The following is a 17,141-nucleotide window of genomic DNA, read 5'->3' on the forward strand; positions in this document are numbered from 1 at the left end:
GCACAATCAAGCAAGGTTGGACTTCTGTTCTCAAGCAGAGGCCTGCACTGCAAGCCTCTTCCTGAAGTTTGTAATCATATTTTGGAAGATTAAGGATGGTTTTTATTATACGCATGGGGGGAATTGAAAGGTTGAATGCTATGGCTGCATGAGCTGAAAGAACTCCTGAAACGTGATCTTCCACACCTCTTTCTTCTACCAGCAGCCCATGGACCAAGGGCAGTATAGCACTGGGAGCCACAGTGAGGTGGAGGAATCGTGAAATATTTTCTTCTACCTCTCCTTGCACAAATGCATCAATCCCTGTTTGTTGTGTCCTTTCAAGAGAGCTTTTGCCAGATTCTCCTTCCTCACTGCAGCTCTCAATGCTGAACATCAGCAGAAATCACGGGAGGGAGGTGTGCTAAGGGGAAGTGGGCAAGATCCTGCTGTGCAAGCTCCCCCTGCTTCTACAGCTGTAGGGTCCGTCTCATGAAATTCACTAGCCACACCCAAGATTTCGAGCATACCTCAAGTAGCGGTCTGAATCCAAGCGTACGTGCACAAGAAATATGTTTTTGTTATGTATTTAGTATAGACCAGTGACGTTAAAAAGAAAAAAAAGTCTCTAATCTGATGAAAAGAGGATTATTCGCAATCTGATGCTGCTGAGTTCGCCCTGAGTTGAATATGTTTTGGCCTCAAGGGACAATCCCTTTTTCATATTAAAGAAAACCCGTAATTCTACATATGGTTAAAGATACTCTTTTTTAATCACAGACTGAAACATTATGATTACAAAATGGATGGTTAAGTTCAAAACCACCATACACACAATTCTGGTTTGAAATATCTTGCTCATCACCACCACCAGCCTGGTAGCTCAAACAGAGTTCATATTTGCCCAAGTGACTCAACAGTGAATTCCGGAAATATGGGTGATGCTGCATGGTACAGGCCAGTGAGACACGTTGCATTCATGCAGCAAGCCATGGCTATTTTTTAGGCCTCTCTACAGGACTGTATCAGGAATCCTAACAAGCTTGCAACTTTCTGTCCAGAGTCTTCTCTGCAGCTCCTCGTCATAGGAAACATCAAGAGATTTTGTCCTTTGCTCATTATAGAGATAGCAACTGCCAATTCCTTCCAGCTCTGATGAAACTGCTGCATAGATTGACGTGGATGCACCCTCTTCTGGTGTCTGTGGAAACAAAAGAACAGCAAGGTTCATTGAGACACATGCATTTAAGTGCTGCTTAACTTCACCAGTCTGCAGCTTGAAACAGAACTATGCCTCATTGGTTAAACTTGGGAAATATTACTTAACCAAAAAGAACTATTAAGAACTGACTTAATCAAAAAGAACTCTTCTGTTCAGAATTTTTGAGTGACCATTTTCCAGTCTGTTTTCATGTTTACATAGTCTTTTGGGCAAGAAAATGTATAAACAACATGCTTGGATGGGGGGGGGGAGGCATTTGAATTGGTGGGGCTTTCCTTTCTGCCAAGAAACCAGTCTTGCTGCAGCCTAATCAGAAAGAGAGTTTGATTGTGTGACGGACAAACTGCAAACTCAAATATGAATACACCCAGAAAGTAAGCCCAATTGAACATATTGGGACTTACTTGTGAGTGAACACACATTGCAACATGCTGAATATAGAAGGTGGGGAGGAGAAATGTAATGGAATTTAGCTTTATCTTTCTGCTGAGCCATCCACGTGCTTTTTATTGGTATGAACTCTTCCAGATTGGTCAGATTGCTTAAACTTCAGTCCAAGGAGAACTAGAGGAAACTTGGACATTTCTAATTTCAAGCACTGTGATTTTGCTTATTGACAGGGATGAGGCAAAATATCTGGTAACATTTGCAGATAAGCCCACAAAAGTCCAAGATTGTCAAAAAAAGTAGGGAAGCTTAGCTTCAAGTGCAACGTTGGGGGGGGGGGGGACACTGAACACCACTGAATCTAAATAGTACTAACATGTCAGATTTTCCTCTCTTGTGATTTGCTATATGTGATCTAAGAGGTAGTTCTTCTACGAACAAGAGACTATTTTCAGAGTCTGTAATAATTCAACCAATCTAATCCTGAATGGGTATACTGAAAAACATATTGAAAAGAACAACCCTGAAGGTCAGCTCTACCTGCCAGTGTTGTGTCCTAAAATATGAAGCAGATACAGGCATTATATCCTCATCTCTGCTTTCAGCTTGCCCCTGTCACTTCGCTCTGTAATTCTGCATGCGATTGAGTGCAAGAGAAGGCAGGGAGTTTTATGTTGCTTAGAAACCACTTCCTTCAATCAGTTTTGAGACCCTATGTGGCCAAACAAAACCTTTGTAATTCCCTTTCCTAAATATAGGAATTGTCGATACTACAAACACGAATCAGAACCATACCTCATTCTATATCATTCTAAGAAAACTTCAGAATGCTATTCTATGAGCGTCTTGGTTTCTGAAGAATTATCATGAGCACACATACATAAACAAAACCATCTTCTACAATACCCAAAGGTGTCTGGGGAGGAAATCCATGGGAATTAAACTGGTTTAAGTTTAATAGTCAGAGCTTTAACATAGTAATTTAAAAGTCTTCTCTTTAATCTTGAGTAATTAATTATACCAGAATACAAACATTATTCTTTCCCTAAGTGAAACTTACTTAAGAATAATTTCTTTTTAGTTAAAAATCCTACATTTTTATGGCCAGGAAAAGAAAATGTGGATGATCCAGTCTCCTCATGATCTATACCCTTTCATAGTAATGGATCCCTATTTATTTAAAATGTTTATAAGCTGCCTTTCTACCATGCAGGAACTCAAGGTGGCTTACGATTTAAATAAAATAATTGTAAAATGAATAAACCAAAGTTTAAAAATGCAGCCTGCCAATAAACATAAAAACAAGGTTAATTAAAAGCAGTCTTAAATAAAAAACATTTTCAGCTGCCTCCTGAAGATCTGCCAGGTGTACCACCCTGGGGATGCTGTTCCATAATTGTGGGACTGCCACCAAAAAGGCCCTGTCTCACGTATCCACTAGACATGGGCATGAATCAAAACACAAATCAAATTTTGTGACGAATTGGGCTGATTCATGTATCATGAAAATGCATTTTGTGGGGCCACGTTTTACATGAAATCCACAACTTTTAGGGCCAATTCATTCGATTCATGAATGCTTCATGATGCCAGACAGGCTGGCACCGATCCATTAATTCCCTAGGCAATATAGGCCTGGAATGTCTGTAGACCTTTCGTTGCTGTGGAAACCCCAATCTTAGCCCACATAACCTTGATAGGCAGCTTTCCCTGCCAACCTGAGAGCAACGAGCACGGGGGGGGGGAGATGAGGTGGGTGGGGCTGAGAAAGCTCCTAGAAGCTGTGACTGACCCAAGGCCACCCAGCTGGATTCAAGTAGAGGAGTGGGGCATCACAACCACTTCTCCAGATTAGAGTCCTGCGCTCTTAACCACTACACCAAACTGGGAACACCACTCTCATCCCTCCAAACCCTGTTAGGCAGGTCTGTCTGCCAATCAGAGAGCTCCTGTTCTGCTCTATGTGAGCGTTTCTTATATAAGGCACAGCTCTGTGCCTCCTGCTTTCAGTTCCAGTATATAAAGGGAAAGGAAGGAGCTATTGTTGGGATTTGGAGTGAGAAAGAATGGATTTGGGAGCTTTTGGTTGGATTTGCTGCTGCTTCAAAAGAGACTGAAAAGCCTCTTTCTTATTTTCTGCTCTTGTCCTTGCTGGGAAGGTTGTTGGGTGAGGGTGCCTTTTTTCCTCCATCCCATTCCACCCTGGTCTCAAGGCATTGCCTGGCTCTGGGGCCTAGCTTGACTGAGCCCACCCCCACCCCCGAGCTCATGGCACCCAGGGGACAAAAGGGAGGGCAATCTCCCGGTTGACGTATTGCAATCTTCACCAAACTTGAAGGGTGGCTAGAGGAGAGCCTGCTGAAGTCTTCCTGAAAGTTTGGCATCTCTGAGTATGAAGGGGGCCGTTGTAGGTCCCTGGGATCTGACAAATCATGAACCTACTGAATCATTTCATGAAATGGGACAATTTCGTGGAAGTTCGTGGTTCATGGAACGCGACAAACCACAAAACTCAGGGTTCATTTTTTTCCATCCCTAGTACCCACCCAGAGAGCTTGTTTAGCTGATGGGACAATCAGAAGGACTCTTCCCCATGATCTTAATTCCTGAGCAGGAACATAAAGGAAAAAGTCTTTCAGATACCCCAGTCCCAAGTCACATACGGCTTTAAAGGCCAAAATCAACACCTTGAATTGGGCTTGGGAGCAGATTGGTAACCAGTATAATTGCTGTAATATTGGGGTCACATACTCCTAATGGCTGGTCCTAACCAGCAGTCTATCAGCAGGATTCAGCACTAGCTGCAGCTTCTGAGTGCTTTTCAAGGGTAGTTCCCAAGAAGAGTGCATAGCAATAGTCCAATCTAGATGTAACTAAGGCATGAATCACTGTGGCTAGATCTGACTGAGCCAGGAACAGGCAGAGGTGATGAACTTGTCAGGGCTTGCCGCGTATGCCGCTGGGCGGGGCGCTGGCCTGCCCAGCCCTGACATCAAAGGGGTGGCAGGGATACTGCAGGACCCTGCTCTGTGGAAGGAGGGGTGGTATACCTCACCCAGACTCCTTCTCAGTCCACTCGCTGGCCTGTTCAACCTGCTCCAGTCATCCCCCTTGATCTCTGCATCTCCTCCTTCATCAACTCTCCTCCTTGCCGCCTCTCACGCTTCGCTCCACTCCTACTCCACTCCATTGCTCCTACACAACCCACCAGGAACACTCTTCTGAGTCAGCTTTTATAGGGTTTCCTTTAGCTGCCTCCGCCCTTCCTTCCAAGCTCCTTCCCTCTCCTGATGCTGACCAGCTGTCTATGCTCTCAGGTGTGCCTGCCCTTTCACTAATTTCCCCAGAGACTGTTGCATTAGCAGGAGTAAAATCAAAAAGAGTCCAGTAGCACCTTTAAGACTAACCAACTTTATTGTAGCCTAAGCTTTCGAGAATCACAGTTCTCTTCGTCAGATGCATGGAGGGCAAAAAGAAACTGGTCAGATATAGAGGAGGAGAGGGGAGGGAGGAGTAGATGCAAACAGCTCCTTCTGATATGGAGATGCAAACAGCTCCTTCTGATATGGAGATCAGTTTGCTTCTGTTGAGGAAATCAGTTACCTCTGATAATGAGATAACCATTCATAGTCCCTATTCAGTCCCAGCTTGACAGAGTCAAATTTACATATGAATTCTAATTCAGCAGCTTCCCATTGGATTTTGTTTTTTGAAAGGTTTCTGTTGAACTACAGTGACCTTTAAGTCTTTGATGGAATGTCCTGGTAGATTGAAGTGTTCTGCCACTGGTTTCTGGACGTTGCCATTTCTAATGTCAGATTTGTGTCCATTTATTCTTTTGCGTAGAGGTTGGCTGGTTTGTCCAATGTACAGAGCAGATGGACATTGTTGGCACATGAGGGCATATATCACATTGGAGGATGAGCAGCTGTAAGAGCCAGAGACAGTGTAGTTGATGGCATTGGGTCCTGTAATTGTATTCCCTGGGTAGATATAAGGGCAGAGCTGGCATCTGGGTCTGTTGCAGGGCCTGGTACCTGTGCTGGTGACTCTGCTAGCCGATTCATGATTGTAAGTGAGAAGTCGTTTAAGGTTGTGGGGCTGTCTGTAGGTAAGGAGAGGTCTTCCACCCAGGGCTTCTGAGAGAGAGGTATCATTTTCAAGGATGGGTTGTAGCTCACTGATGATACGTTGGATGGGTTTGAGCTGGGAACTATAGGTGACAACCAGTGGTGATCTGTTGTTAGTTCTTTTAGGTTTGTCCTGGAGCAGGCTGTTTCTGGGTACTAGTCTGGCCCTGTTGATTTCTTTCCTCACTTCATTTGGTGGGTACTGTAGCCCCAAAAATGCTTGTTGTAAATCTCTTAAGTGGGAGTCCCGATTAAGAGCATTGGAGCAGATACGGTTGTAACGTAAGGCTTGGCTGTAGACAATTGACCGAGTGGTATGTTTAGGGTGGTAGCTGGAGGCATGTAGATATGAGTATCGGTCTGTGGGTTTCCGGTATAAGGTGGTATTTATCCGTCCATTATGTAGTTGTACAGTGGTGTCCAGGAAGTGTACCTGTTGTGTAGAGTGGTCCAGGTCCAGGTTGATAGTAGGGTGAAAGTTGTTGAAGTCCTGATGAAATCTCTCAAGGGCTTCCTTCCCATGGGTCCAAATGATGAAGATGTCATCCAAGAATCTTAAGTATAGTAGTGGTTCCAGTGGATGGGAGCTGAGGAAGTGTTGCTCCAAGTCTGCCATGAATATGTTAGCATATTGTGGTGCCATGCGTGTGCCCATGGCTGTGCCATTAACCTGTAGATATAAGCTGTTACCAAATTTGAAGTAATTGTCAGTGAGTACGAAGTGACAAAGTTCAGTGGCGAGGTGTGCTGTGGTTTTGTCCGGGATATTACTACATCCCGGGGAATGTAATAATTCCCTGTAACCCAGGGAATACAATTACAGGACCCAATGGCATCAACTACACTGTCTCTGGCTCTTACAGCTGCTCATCCTCCAATGTGATATATGCCCTCATGTGCCAACAATGTCCATCTGCTCTGTACATTGGACAAACCAGCCAACCTCTACGCAAAAGAATAAATGGACACAAATCTGACATTAGAAATGGCAACGTCCAGAAACCAGTGGCAGAACACTTCAATCTACCAGGACATTCCATCAAAGACTTAAAGGTCACTGTAGTTCAACAGAAACCTTTCAAAAAACAAAATCCAACGGGAAGCTGCTGAATTGGAATTCATATGTAAATTTGACTCTGTCAAGCTGGGACTGAATAGGGACTATGAATGGTTATCTCATTATCAGAGGTAACTGATTTCCTCAACAGAAGCAAACTGATCTCCATATCAGAAGGAGCTGTTTGCATCTACTCCGCCCTCCCCTCTCCTCTTCTGTATCTGACCAGTTTCTTTTTGCCCTCCATGCATCTGACGAAGAGAACTGTGATTCTCGAAAGCTTATGCTACAATAAAATTGGTTAGTCTTAAAGGTGCTACTGGACTCTTTTTGATTTTGCTACTACAGACTAACACGGCTAACTCCTCTGGATCCATTAGCAGCAGTATCGCTGATGGGCAATATGCACCTGTTCTGGCAAGAAGCAGAGATTCTAGCAGCGAGGGTGCTCAGTGTACACTACATGGGGTGAGGTAGGAAAGGGAGAGACCAGCTCTGTAGAGAGCATCTCTCTTAGGTCTTAAATAGCCAACTTCTATCTGGAGGCAGGACTCAGGGTGAGTACATGCCTCAAGAGAGGTTCCCAGGTACTTTTACAAAGAAAACAATTGATGTATTGTGCTGGGGTGATCAGAACGATTGATCTGTTGGTTTAGGGCACCATCTAACATTTGGTGCTGGTGACACCTCGGAATGTATTGTCGAAGGCTTTCACGGCCGGAGAACGATGGTTGTTGTGGGTTTTCCGGGCTGTATTCAAGACCACGGCAATACAGCCTGGAAAACCCACAACAAACACCTCGGAATGATCAGAGGAGCAATAAGGAAGGATGAGTGAGAACTGATTGGATCTCTAGATAGTCCGTCACACTCTGCATATTAGAGGCAAGACCTTTATGACCTGATCTGCATGTCAAAGGTCTGTATATCAAAAGCCAGTGCTGCGTGACTGGAGCGCTTGCAGATCATGGCTCCAATAGGGAGATAGTTGCTCTGTTAAGCTGTCTCTGGAACATAGCTTCTCCTTGGTTCACTGTAATGGCTGGCATCTTGGCAGCAGGCACACGGATCCGGGTGCAAAAGGGTAGCTACGCCAGAATGGTAACCTCAATACCAAGCTGTGCACAGCTCATACATATATATATATGCTTATGTTCAGCTGCTACAGGCAACAACATGACACTGACTACTCTGTTGCATTCCAAAGAGAAAAGAGAGAGAAGCAGACACTAAATGGAAAGAAAGGAAAAGAAATATTCAAAGGCCTAAAATTAAATTGATCTCTTATTTCAAAAAATGTAAAAATAAAAAACCCAAACATTTTTAAAGTAAAGTCTTCAAATTTTGCACTTGGGTATCCCCAAAAGAAAAAAACAGGGTTTCTCACCTGTAACTGTTGATCGTCGAGTCTCTTCTGTGCAGACACACATTGGGACTGCGCAGGCGCAGGCCAGCCGCGGAAAAGATTTTTCTAGCTTTTAGAGATGTGAAGGGGACGTTCGGATCCACCGCGCATGCGCGTCGGTGTTCCCGCCAATTTTGAATGCATATATATCCGAACGTCCCCGGCATTCCCTCAGTTCACCTGAGCCGCCGGAGAAACTAAATTAACCAAACACTCACAGCGGGGCAGGCAGGAGGGAATGTGTGTCTGCACAGAAGAGACTCGACGATCAACAGTTACAGGTGAGAAACCCTGTTTATCGTCTTCGTCCTTCTGTGCAGCCCCACATTGGGAGAGTAACTAGCATCTCACCAATGGGGGCGGGTGTGAGTGTCTACTTGAACAAGGACTGCAGGACAGCTGTGCCAACAGCCGAGTCACGTCGTGCATGCACGTCCACAGAGTAATGCCGGATGAAAGTGTCTGCAGAGGACCATGTCGCAGCTTGGCAGACGTCCTGGAGCGGCACCCCTCGCAGGAAGGCAGCAGAAGCAGCTTGCGCTCGAGTAGAATGAGCGGTAACCAACAAGGGACACTGGACTCCAGCATGCTGATAGCAAAGTTTAATCGTAGACACAATCCAGCGAGAGATGGACTGGGCAGAAGCAGGTGAGCCCTTGCGAGGGCCAGAGTAACACACAAACAGGGCAGGAGATTTCCTGAAACATTTGGTGCGGTGCAAATAAAACAATAAAGCACGCTTTACATCCAATGTGTGTAGAGCTCGTTCCCCTGGGGATGAGGGTGTTGGAAAAAAGGAAGGGAGGAACACCTTTTGCTGTAGGTGAAATCTTGAGACTACCTTGGGCAGAAACTCCATGCTAGTGTGGAGCATGACAGTACCAGGGAAAAACTGCAGGAAGGGAGGGTCACACCGCAGGGCAGACAGCTCCCCAACACGCCTAGAGGACGTGATTGCCACCAGGAAAGCCACCTTCTGAGTGAGCAAAGGCAGGGGACAAGAAGATAGAGGCTCAAAGGGCCGGAGCATCAGTTGGGAGAGAACCAGGGAGAGACTCCATTGTGGAATGGGATGGGCCCTAGGAGGGAAGGTCTTGAACAGGCCCTTCAGGAACTGCTTGGAAAGCCAGTGAGTAAAAACTGTCTTCCCATCAATCTGCTCATGGAAGGCAGAGATTGCAGCCATGTGGACCTTAACACTGGAAAACGCAAGGCCCTGGGAGCAGAGTTCCAGGAGGTAGTCCAGGATGACAGGAAGCGGGCAATTAAAGGGAGAAACCCCCTTCGGGGCCAACCACCGGGAAAAACGTGACCACTTCCTCTGATAGGACAACCTGGTGGACGGTTTCCGGGCATTCAAGATCACCCCAAGCACTCCAGAAGAGAGGCTCACTCCCGGTTGCCCAGAAGCCAGGCAGTCAGATTCAGTACAGCCACATCGTGATGCCACACCCCGTCCCTGGTTAAGAGGTCCGGGGCGTGAGGCAGGGGGAGGCATCGCCCCTGGGACAGGGAAAGTAAAAGGGGGAACCAATCCTGGCGAGGCCACCGAGGGGCAACGAGGATACAGTGGGTTCGGAAGGCCCTGATCCTGGAAAGAACCTTGTACAGGAGCGGGAAGGGCGGGAAGGCATAAAAGAGCCCTGGGGACCAAGGTATTTGGAAGGCATCCCCTAGGGAGTGGCGGCCAATGCCGGCCCGGGAGCAGAACAGCGGGGCCTGTTTGTTGCGGGCAGTGGCGAAGAGGTCGACCAAAGGCGTGCCCCATGTGCGGAAAACCTGGTCGAGGTAAACCCTGTTTAGGGACCACTCGTGCTGAGGCAGAAACACCCTGCTCAGTGCATCCGCCGAGGTGTTGAGATCCCCGGCAATGTGCACGGCTCTGGGAAGGACGTTGTTGACCATGGCCCAATTCCATAGAGTCGTTGCCTCCTTGCAGAGCTTGAGCGAGACCGTTCCTCCCTGCTTGTTGAGGTAGTAGCAGGCCGTGGTATTGTCCGACAGGACCTGAACCCTCCTGTTCCGAATGGCATCTGCAAAAGAAGCGAGGGAGTAATGGATCGCCCTAAGCTCAAGAAGGTTGATATGCATGGATGCCTCAGATGGGGACCAGATGCCCTGAGCCGAAAGCTGTCCACAGCGCCCTCCCCATCCCAAGTTGAAGGCATCGGTATAAACTGTGACCTCAGCTAGGAAGGGGCCGAAAGGACAACCTTCAGACAGGTTTCCAGGGACAGCCCACCAGGCCAGAGAGCGCAGCACCACCCTGGGGATGGAAAACCTCTGGTGCTGACCCATGGTGAGGGGGTTGTACCTCCGGACAAACCAGTTTTGCAGAGGCCTCATACGCAGGCGCGCAAAGAAAACAACCCCTGTGGAGGAGGCCATAAGGCCCAACAGTGTCTGAATCAACAGGGCCGTCTGGTACCGGCAATGCATAAAATGCCGGGCTAAAGCGGAAAGCCTGGCCAACCGATCTGGGGGCAGGTAGGCTCTGCCCAGCAGGGAATCGAAATGGACCCCAATAAACCTAATGGCCATGCCCGGGGCCAGGATAGACTTATCCCCATTAACCACCAAGCCCAACCTAGCCAGCACGGACAAAGTGAGGGCAATATGGGCCTGGAGAGAGTCAGGCGAGGGTCCCACCAGGAGCCAGTCATCCAGGTACGGGTAGATAAAGCAACCCTGGGACCGCAGGTATGCCACTACGGTGGCCATGCACTTCGTGAATACCCTGGGTGCAGAGGCCAGCCCAAAGGGCAATACGGTATATTCATACACAGAATTCCCATACACAAACCGCAGGTATTTCCTGTGGCCCTCAAAGATAGAAATGTGGAAGTAGGCATCCTTCAAGTCTAGAATGGCTAGCCAGACGCCCACCTCCAGGAGCTCCATGACCCGTGCCAGGGTTAGCATTCGAAACTTTTCAACCTTCAAATAACCGTTGAGGCCTCTAAGGTCTAAGATGGGCCGGGAACCTCCACCCTTTTTATCCACAAGGAAGTATCTGGAGTAAAATCCCCATGGGGAAGTAGCGACATTGACCACCCGGACAGCACCTTTGTTAACCAACTCCATAACATTATTGTGCAACACAACATCACAAAACGTAGAACAACGGGGAGGGAGAGAGAGAGGAGGTGCATCTGTAAACATTAACTTGTAACCATGGGCCACAATGGACAGGACCCAAGTGTCAGAAGTAACACGTTGCCAACAGGGCAAAAAAGGCCGAAGCCTGTCCAGAAACTGGGCAGCAGAGGAAGTGTCCTCGGAGGCCAACAGGGGAGCGTTCAGGCTTAGTCAGAAGACCGAGGGCTTCTGCACCGAGGTCGAAGGCTTGGGTGAAGAGGGCTGTTGCCTGCCCTTGGACCGGCCGGAGCGCCTGGAAGAGTGACGCTGCTGGGCTGAATAGGATCGGTGACCGTAGGACTGGCCCGAGAAGAAGCGCCCTTGACGCTGCTGGTAAGGCTGGTAAGGGGCCTGGTAGGATCGGAACCGACCATAACGATACCTCGGACCCGACGACTGAGCTGAGGGGGCGACTCCGAGGGACTTGGCCGTCTGCTGATTCTTTTTCATCAGGGAGAGGGATTCATCCGTCTTCTCCGAGAAGAGCTGGGGCCCCTCGAATGGGAAATCCTCCACTTTCGCCTTCTTCTCTGGCGGCAGGGCCGTGGACCGGAGCCAGGCGTGTCGACGCAGGACCACCGAAGTCGCCATCGAGCGCGCCGCGGAATCGGCAGCGTCCTTGCCCGCTGTCATCTGCTGTTTTGACAGCCTTATGGCCTCTGCCTGAAGGGCCTTCACCAAGTGGCGGCGATCCTCGGGGAGATCGGAAAGGTAAGAGGACAGCCGTTTCCAGAGGAACAGATTGTAGGACCCCATTATGGCCTGGAAGTTGGCAATACGGAATCCCAAAGACGCGGACGAGTAGAGTTTCCTGCCCATGCCATCCAGCTTTCTGCCTTCTCGGTCCGCCGGGGCCGACGAGGAACCGGAACGGAACCGAGCCTGACCCTCCTCAGCCACGATGGACGAGGGTTTCGGATGATTGAAGAGGTACGGGCAATCATCCTGTTTTAAACGGTAGTACCTCTCTACCTTCTTTGCCGTCGCGGACACGGACGCCGGTGTTTGCCAGAGCGCAAGAGCGCTGTCAACAAAATCCTCCACAGGGGGAAACGCCACCGATGCGGGGGACCCGGAATACAGTGCCTCCAGCAGCTTACTCTTGGGCTTGGAGGTCGTGGAGGAGACGTCTATCTCCAGCGCGGCAGCCATCCGCATCATTTGCTCGGAGAACAGCCTGTAGTCGTCATTCGGGGACGACGAATGGGGCCCACCCACGGTGTCATCCGGGGAAGGATCAGAGGCCGCGTCCGAAGAGCACTCTGATGGGGACGCCAGACCGTCCTCATCCTCGGAATCCGAAAACTCCGGCGAGGTTTGCGTCGGAACCGAAGACCAGTGAGTGGTCGGGACTGACGGACAAGCCGCAGGAACCGACGGTCGCAGAGGCATGCCAGGAGGTGGAGGAGCGGATGCCGGGAGCCCGACTGGCTGAGCCGGAACGGAAACCATCGGAACCGAAGGATGCTGCAGGAAGGGCACCGACTGCTGGAACCACGCCACAAAATCCTGCCAGGAGGTCATGTTCCCAATCCCCGCGACAGGCTGACAAGGGGGCAGAGGAGCAGGCACCGGGGCAGGCCAGCGAAGAGGCATTGGAACCGACGAGGTAGACGGCAATGGAACGGAGGCCTCCGAAGGCGCCGGGGCGGAAGGCAGGGAACGTTCGAAAGACTGGAACGGTTCCGTGAAAGACGGGAACGGCACGAATTCCTCGGGAACCGACGGAGGAGGCGTGCAAGGAGGAGACGGAGTGTGGAGACTCACCACATCGTCAGGGATCAGGACCGGTCCAGATGGAGTACCAGGTTGCACAGTCGGAGCCGGGGATAAAGTACGGCCCTTGGCCCTCGATTTCGTCTTGGCCTTCTTGGGCTGGGGTTCCAAAGTAGCCTCTGCGGCCGAAGGCTTGGAGGAGGACTTCGGCTTGGATGTGGAACGCTTCTTGGCCTTCCGGTCGGAAGGACGATCCCCGGAACCGGAGTCAGATCGGGCCTCCGGAACGGGTTGCCCCGTCGGTTCCGTGGGGAGCTGCTCTGGCGACTTACGAGACGGCGCCGGCGACGGAGCGGCGGAGCGGGGCCTATCTCCCGAAGAGCCCGATGGCTTGGGGGGGAGAAGGTTGGCATCCCACAAGAAGGCACGGAGCCTGGCCTTCCGATCACTCCTTGCCTTCGGAGTGAAGGACATACAGATAGAGCAGCGCTCGACAACATGCCCCTCGCCCAGGCAGATGAGGCAGAGCTCATGGCCGTCCGAGTGCGTCATTTTAGTGCCGCACTTAAGACACTTCTTAAACAAAGAAGTTTGGGACATAACGAACGGTATCTCCCGCCGACAAGGGGAAAAATACCGACTAGAAGATCAAGATCCAAAAACTCCGAAGAGACGCTGAGAGAATAAACGCTAGACAATAGCACCTTTTTGTACGGCGGCGAAAAAGGAACTGAGGGAATGGCGGGGACGTTCGGATATATATGCATTCAAAATTGGCGGGAACACCGACGCGCATGCGCGGTGGATCCGAACGTCCCCTTCACATCTCTAAAAGCTAGAAAAATCTTTTCCGCGGCTGGCCTGCGCCTGCGCAGTCCCAATGTGGGGCTGCACAGAAGGACGAAGACGATCGAACAATTCTGATAGGATTATTGTGGCTTTAAGATAGGGTTACCAGATTCCCTCATCCTTCCAGTGGGAGGAGGGGACCTGATATTTCCCCTGGTCCCTGTGCAGTGTGGGAGCATGCCTACCACCAGGCACAATAATATCACTTGAGGAAGTGATGCTATCACGCCCGGCGGGAACGTTCCCACTGTGCGCTGGCCCGGAGGTTTTTTGCCCCCCAGGCCTGTTTCCCAAGCCTTTCTCCTCCACTGGGCAGGTGAGTGGCAGCAGAGGGGGGCAGAGGTTGGGAGCAGGGGATCCCCCACCCCCAACTGGGTGAATGAGTACTATCACATTTTCATAGGGTGCATATTACCACTTCCTTGAAGGGACTGGTGTGATGAGATAAATTTTCAGCCATTGCTAAATATCAGGTCCTGTTAGGTAAGCCAAACAAGGTAAATCAACCTTGAGGTTTTCAAATCACTAATCTCTTTATAAATGTCAGTCTCTGGCATTTTGCTGTAGTTTTAACATGGATAGAGCCCAAGATCACAGAATGCTTACCAGGATGCTGGAAAATGGGGCTTACTCACTGCAGTGGGTTTGGTCCAAGATTTTTTTAGTCACTATACAACAATGTTCATGCCAGCAAGTCATTTCTTTCTAAGCAGCAGAAAAAAGCACTTTGGAAAGCAAGCAACAATATTGACATCACTAGTGCAATTACTCATTTTATCAGGATGAAATGTTCTTTACTCTGCCACAAGTAGATGAAGGTGTAGGTTATATGTATAAATGCATTACATTCACTAACATGATTATCAGCTAGAGACTCTGACAGCCAGGGTGACAGCAAATGAAGACTGTGGGTTTAATTCTACACAGCAAGGTAAACTAGAGAATTTTATTTGGCACAGAGAATTATCATCAAAGTGGCATGCTGTCAAAAAGAAAACTAGTACATGTCAGAGGCAAAACAAAACGAAAGTAACAATTTATATTCATGCAATACCATTCGCCTCAAATTTAACAGATTAGAGTATGTATTACTGAAATATTTATAGGTTTTTTATTGTTCCCATATTTTGTAACAAACAAACAAACTTGTTTTCATCAGGCAAAATATAAAACTCTTGCAGAGAAAGAGCTCACTCCAAGAGATTTCTTTATTTAAAACGTTATTTAAAACTCTGACCTTTTGACAGTTTGCTAATATAATTAAACTTGATTAAAATAAAAAAAAATATTCAATCCCAAAACCAACTTAAACAAACTAAAAGAGTAGTAAATAAATAGTGGCACATTCTGCTTTTAAGAACGCCTCATGAACCAAAAGGCAGGATAGAATTGGAAAATAAATAACTTGTCATAAAGAGTAGCTCACATGCTGGACCGTTCCCAAAGATTTGCCATTGATACCCCATCACTAAAAGCTCATTCCAGAGGGTTATTGCAGAAAAAGCTCTGCTTCTTACCTCCCACAATCTGGATCTCCCCATAGAGAACATGATTTCAAGTACGACAATATCCACAGAGCCTAACCAGCAGAGAACTCATTCTTTAACTTGTGCAAGTCTGACCGTGAATGCCTCTATAGATTAAAAGTGACATTTTGTCTAGTGGTCCAGAAGCACCACTAGACTTTCTACCTACTTTGACAGTGCAAGAGAAACTAATTATGTGCCGGAAAACTTTTCCAAGAGTCACTCAGTAGGGAGGATTTCACCTTGTTGATCCCAAGGTGCAACCATCCATAAGGTCCACCAATACAGTTTCTGTCCTGTACTCACGTTGGAATCCTGATAGAAATGGGGCGTTTCACCTAAGAATACTGAAGTTTGGACACCATGAGCTCACTGACTTTTCCAGAAAAGGGAACATGAAATATTGGTCTAAAATTGATATGGCTGTCTCTGCAAGTAACTGACTACGAGGCTCTTTATAGCAGTCTGCAGCATTGCAAGGAAATACTGACAAATATTGCTTTCACACACATTGGATAATGCACTTTAGCAATTGTTTGCAACTGGATTTTCCTGTGTGAAACAGGGAAATCCAGTTGCAAATGACTGCTAAAATTTATTGAAAGTACATTCTCCAATATGTGTGAAAGCAGCCAAAATCTCTGCCAACACCTGCCCTTGCCTGATCCAAGTTTAAAGGACATGAAAATACCTCTCAGATCTCTGACTCCATACTTACCACGGGATCGAAATTGGACTGTAGCATAAATTATGAACCTTTATGGTATCGTGTAGGCATTTTCACAATCTTTTTTCTACAGAGGACGCCCTAAATTTTTCAAATCCTAAGGAACCCTTACCTCTAAAAACGTTTACAGGTCAGAAAAGTTGATGGTGGGGAGTGCAATTCAATTACTACTAAATTATTGACTAGAGAATTTATTTGTAAAGAGCCGCTATACACTCTCTCTCTCTCTCTCTCTCTCTCTCTCTCTCCCCCACTTTCACACAATTCCCAGCCTCATTTCCCAAACATAAACACTGAGGACAGATTTTCATGGATTTTGCTCACTGCTGTAGCAAGTTGGTACAGAAGGCCTTGGGAGCTGGGCAGCTCAGCAACATATTGCCTTCCCCAAAGCTAAGCAGGGAGCTGGGCGGGGGAGGGGGAGTGTCAGCACTGAACTCCTTAGACGCAAAGAAGGGAAGCTGTGAGGGGAGATAGGAAGGACTAGAGACGGCAGAGTCACCACAGCGATTGGGGCAGACTGGAAGAAAATCATGGCAGCTGCACTAACATTTAGGTGGGGTTTTGGTAGATGACAGAGATAATATTAGACATAATAATACATAGGAAAAAATCAATATTTTGAAAATATGCATGTTCTACTAATATCTATTATAAAACCTTTATAAAACTACATTGGGGACTTATCTTGCCAAGATATGTCATGGCCACAAACTTATTATATGCTTAATGCTAAATCTCTTTGGAACACTCAAGAGTAGAGATCCCCGACCCCCGGAGGGGGTGGGGGATCTCCTGTCCCCGCTCCCCACCCCCACTTACCTGAGCAGCAGGGGCCCGCGCACCTTCCTTGCATGCTCCCCTGCGGCACGGCGTACTCCTGTGTGCTGCAGCCGCCGGGATCAGGCCCGTTTTGGGCTGGATCGGGGCTGCTGCAGAGCGCAGGAGCGCTCTGCAGTGCTCAAAATGGGCCCGATCCACGGCAAACGGGCCCGTTTTCAGCAG

General features: G+C 48.2%; 1 protein-coding gene across 2 annotated transcripts in view; it reads right to left on the minus strand.

Annotated features, from left to right (window-relative positions):
- Positions 1 to 728: 728 nt before the first annotated feature.
- Positions 729 to 17,141, minus strand: part of LOC129326080 (E3 SUMO-protein ligase ZBED1-like) — a 198,868-nt gene continuing 182,455 nt past the window's right edge. For both annotated transcript variants that reach the window (XM_054974186.1, XM_054974187.1), the window contains one exon: positions 729 to 1,180. In XM_054974186.1, coding sequence (XP_054830161.1) covers positions 992 to 1,180 — 189 coding nt within the window. In that variant the 3' untranslated portion in view covers positions 729 to 991. The remainder of the gene's footprint in view (positions 1,181 to 17,141) is intronic.

The sequence above is a fragment of the Eublepharis macularius genome, chromosome 3, assembly GCF_028583425.1.
Source record: "Eublepharis macularius isolate TG4126 chromosome 3, MPM_Emac_v1.0, whole genome shotgun sequence".
Lineage (NCBI taxonomy): Eukaryota > Metazoa > Chordata > Lepidosauria > Squamata > Eublepharidae > Eublepharis > Eublepharis macularius.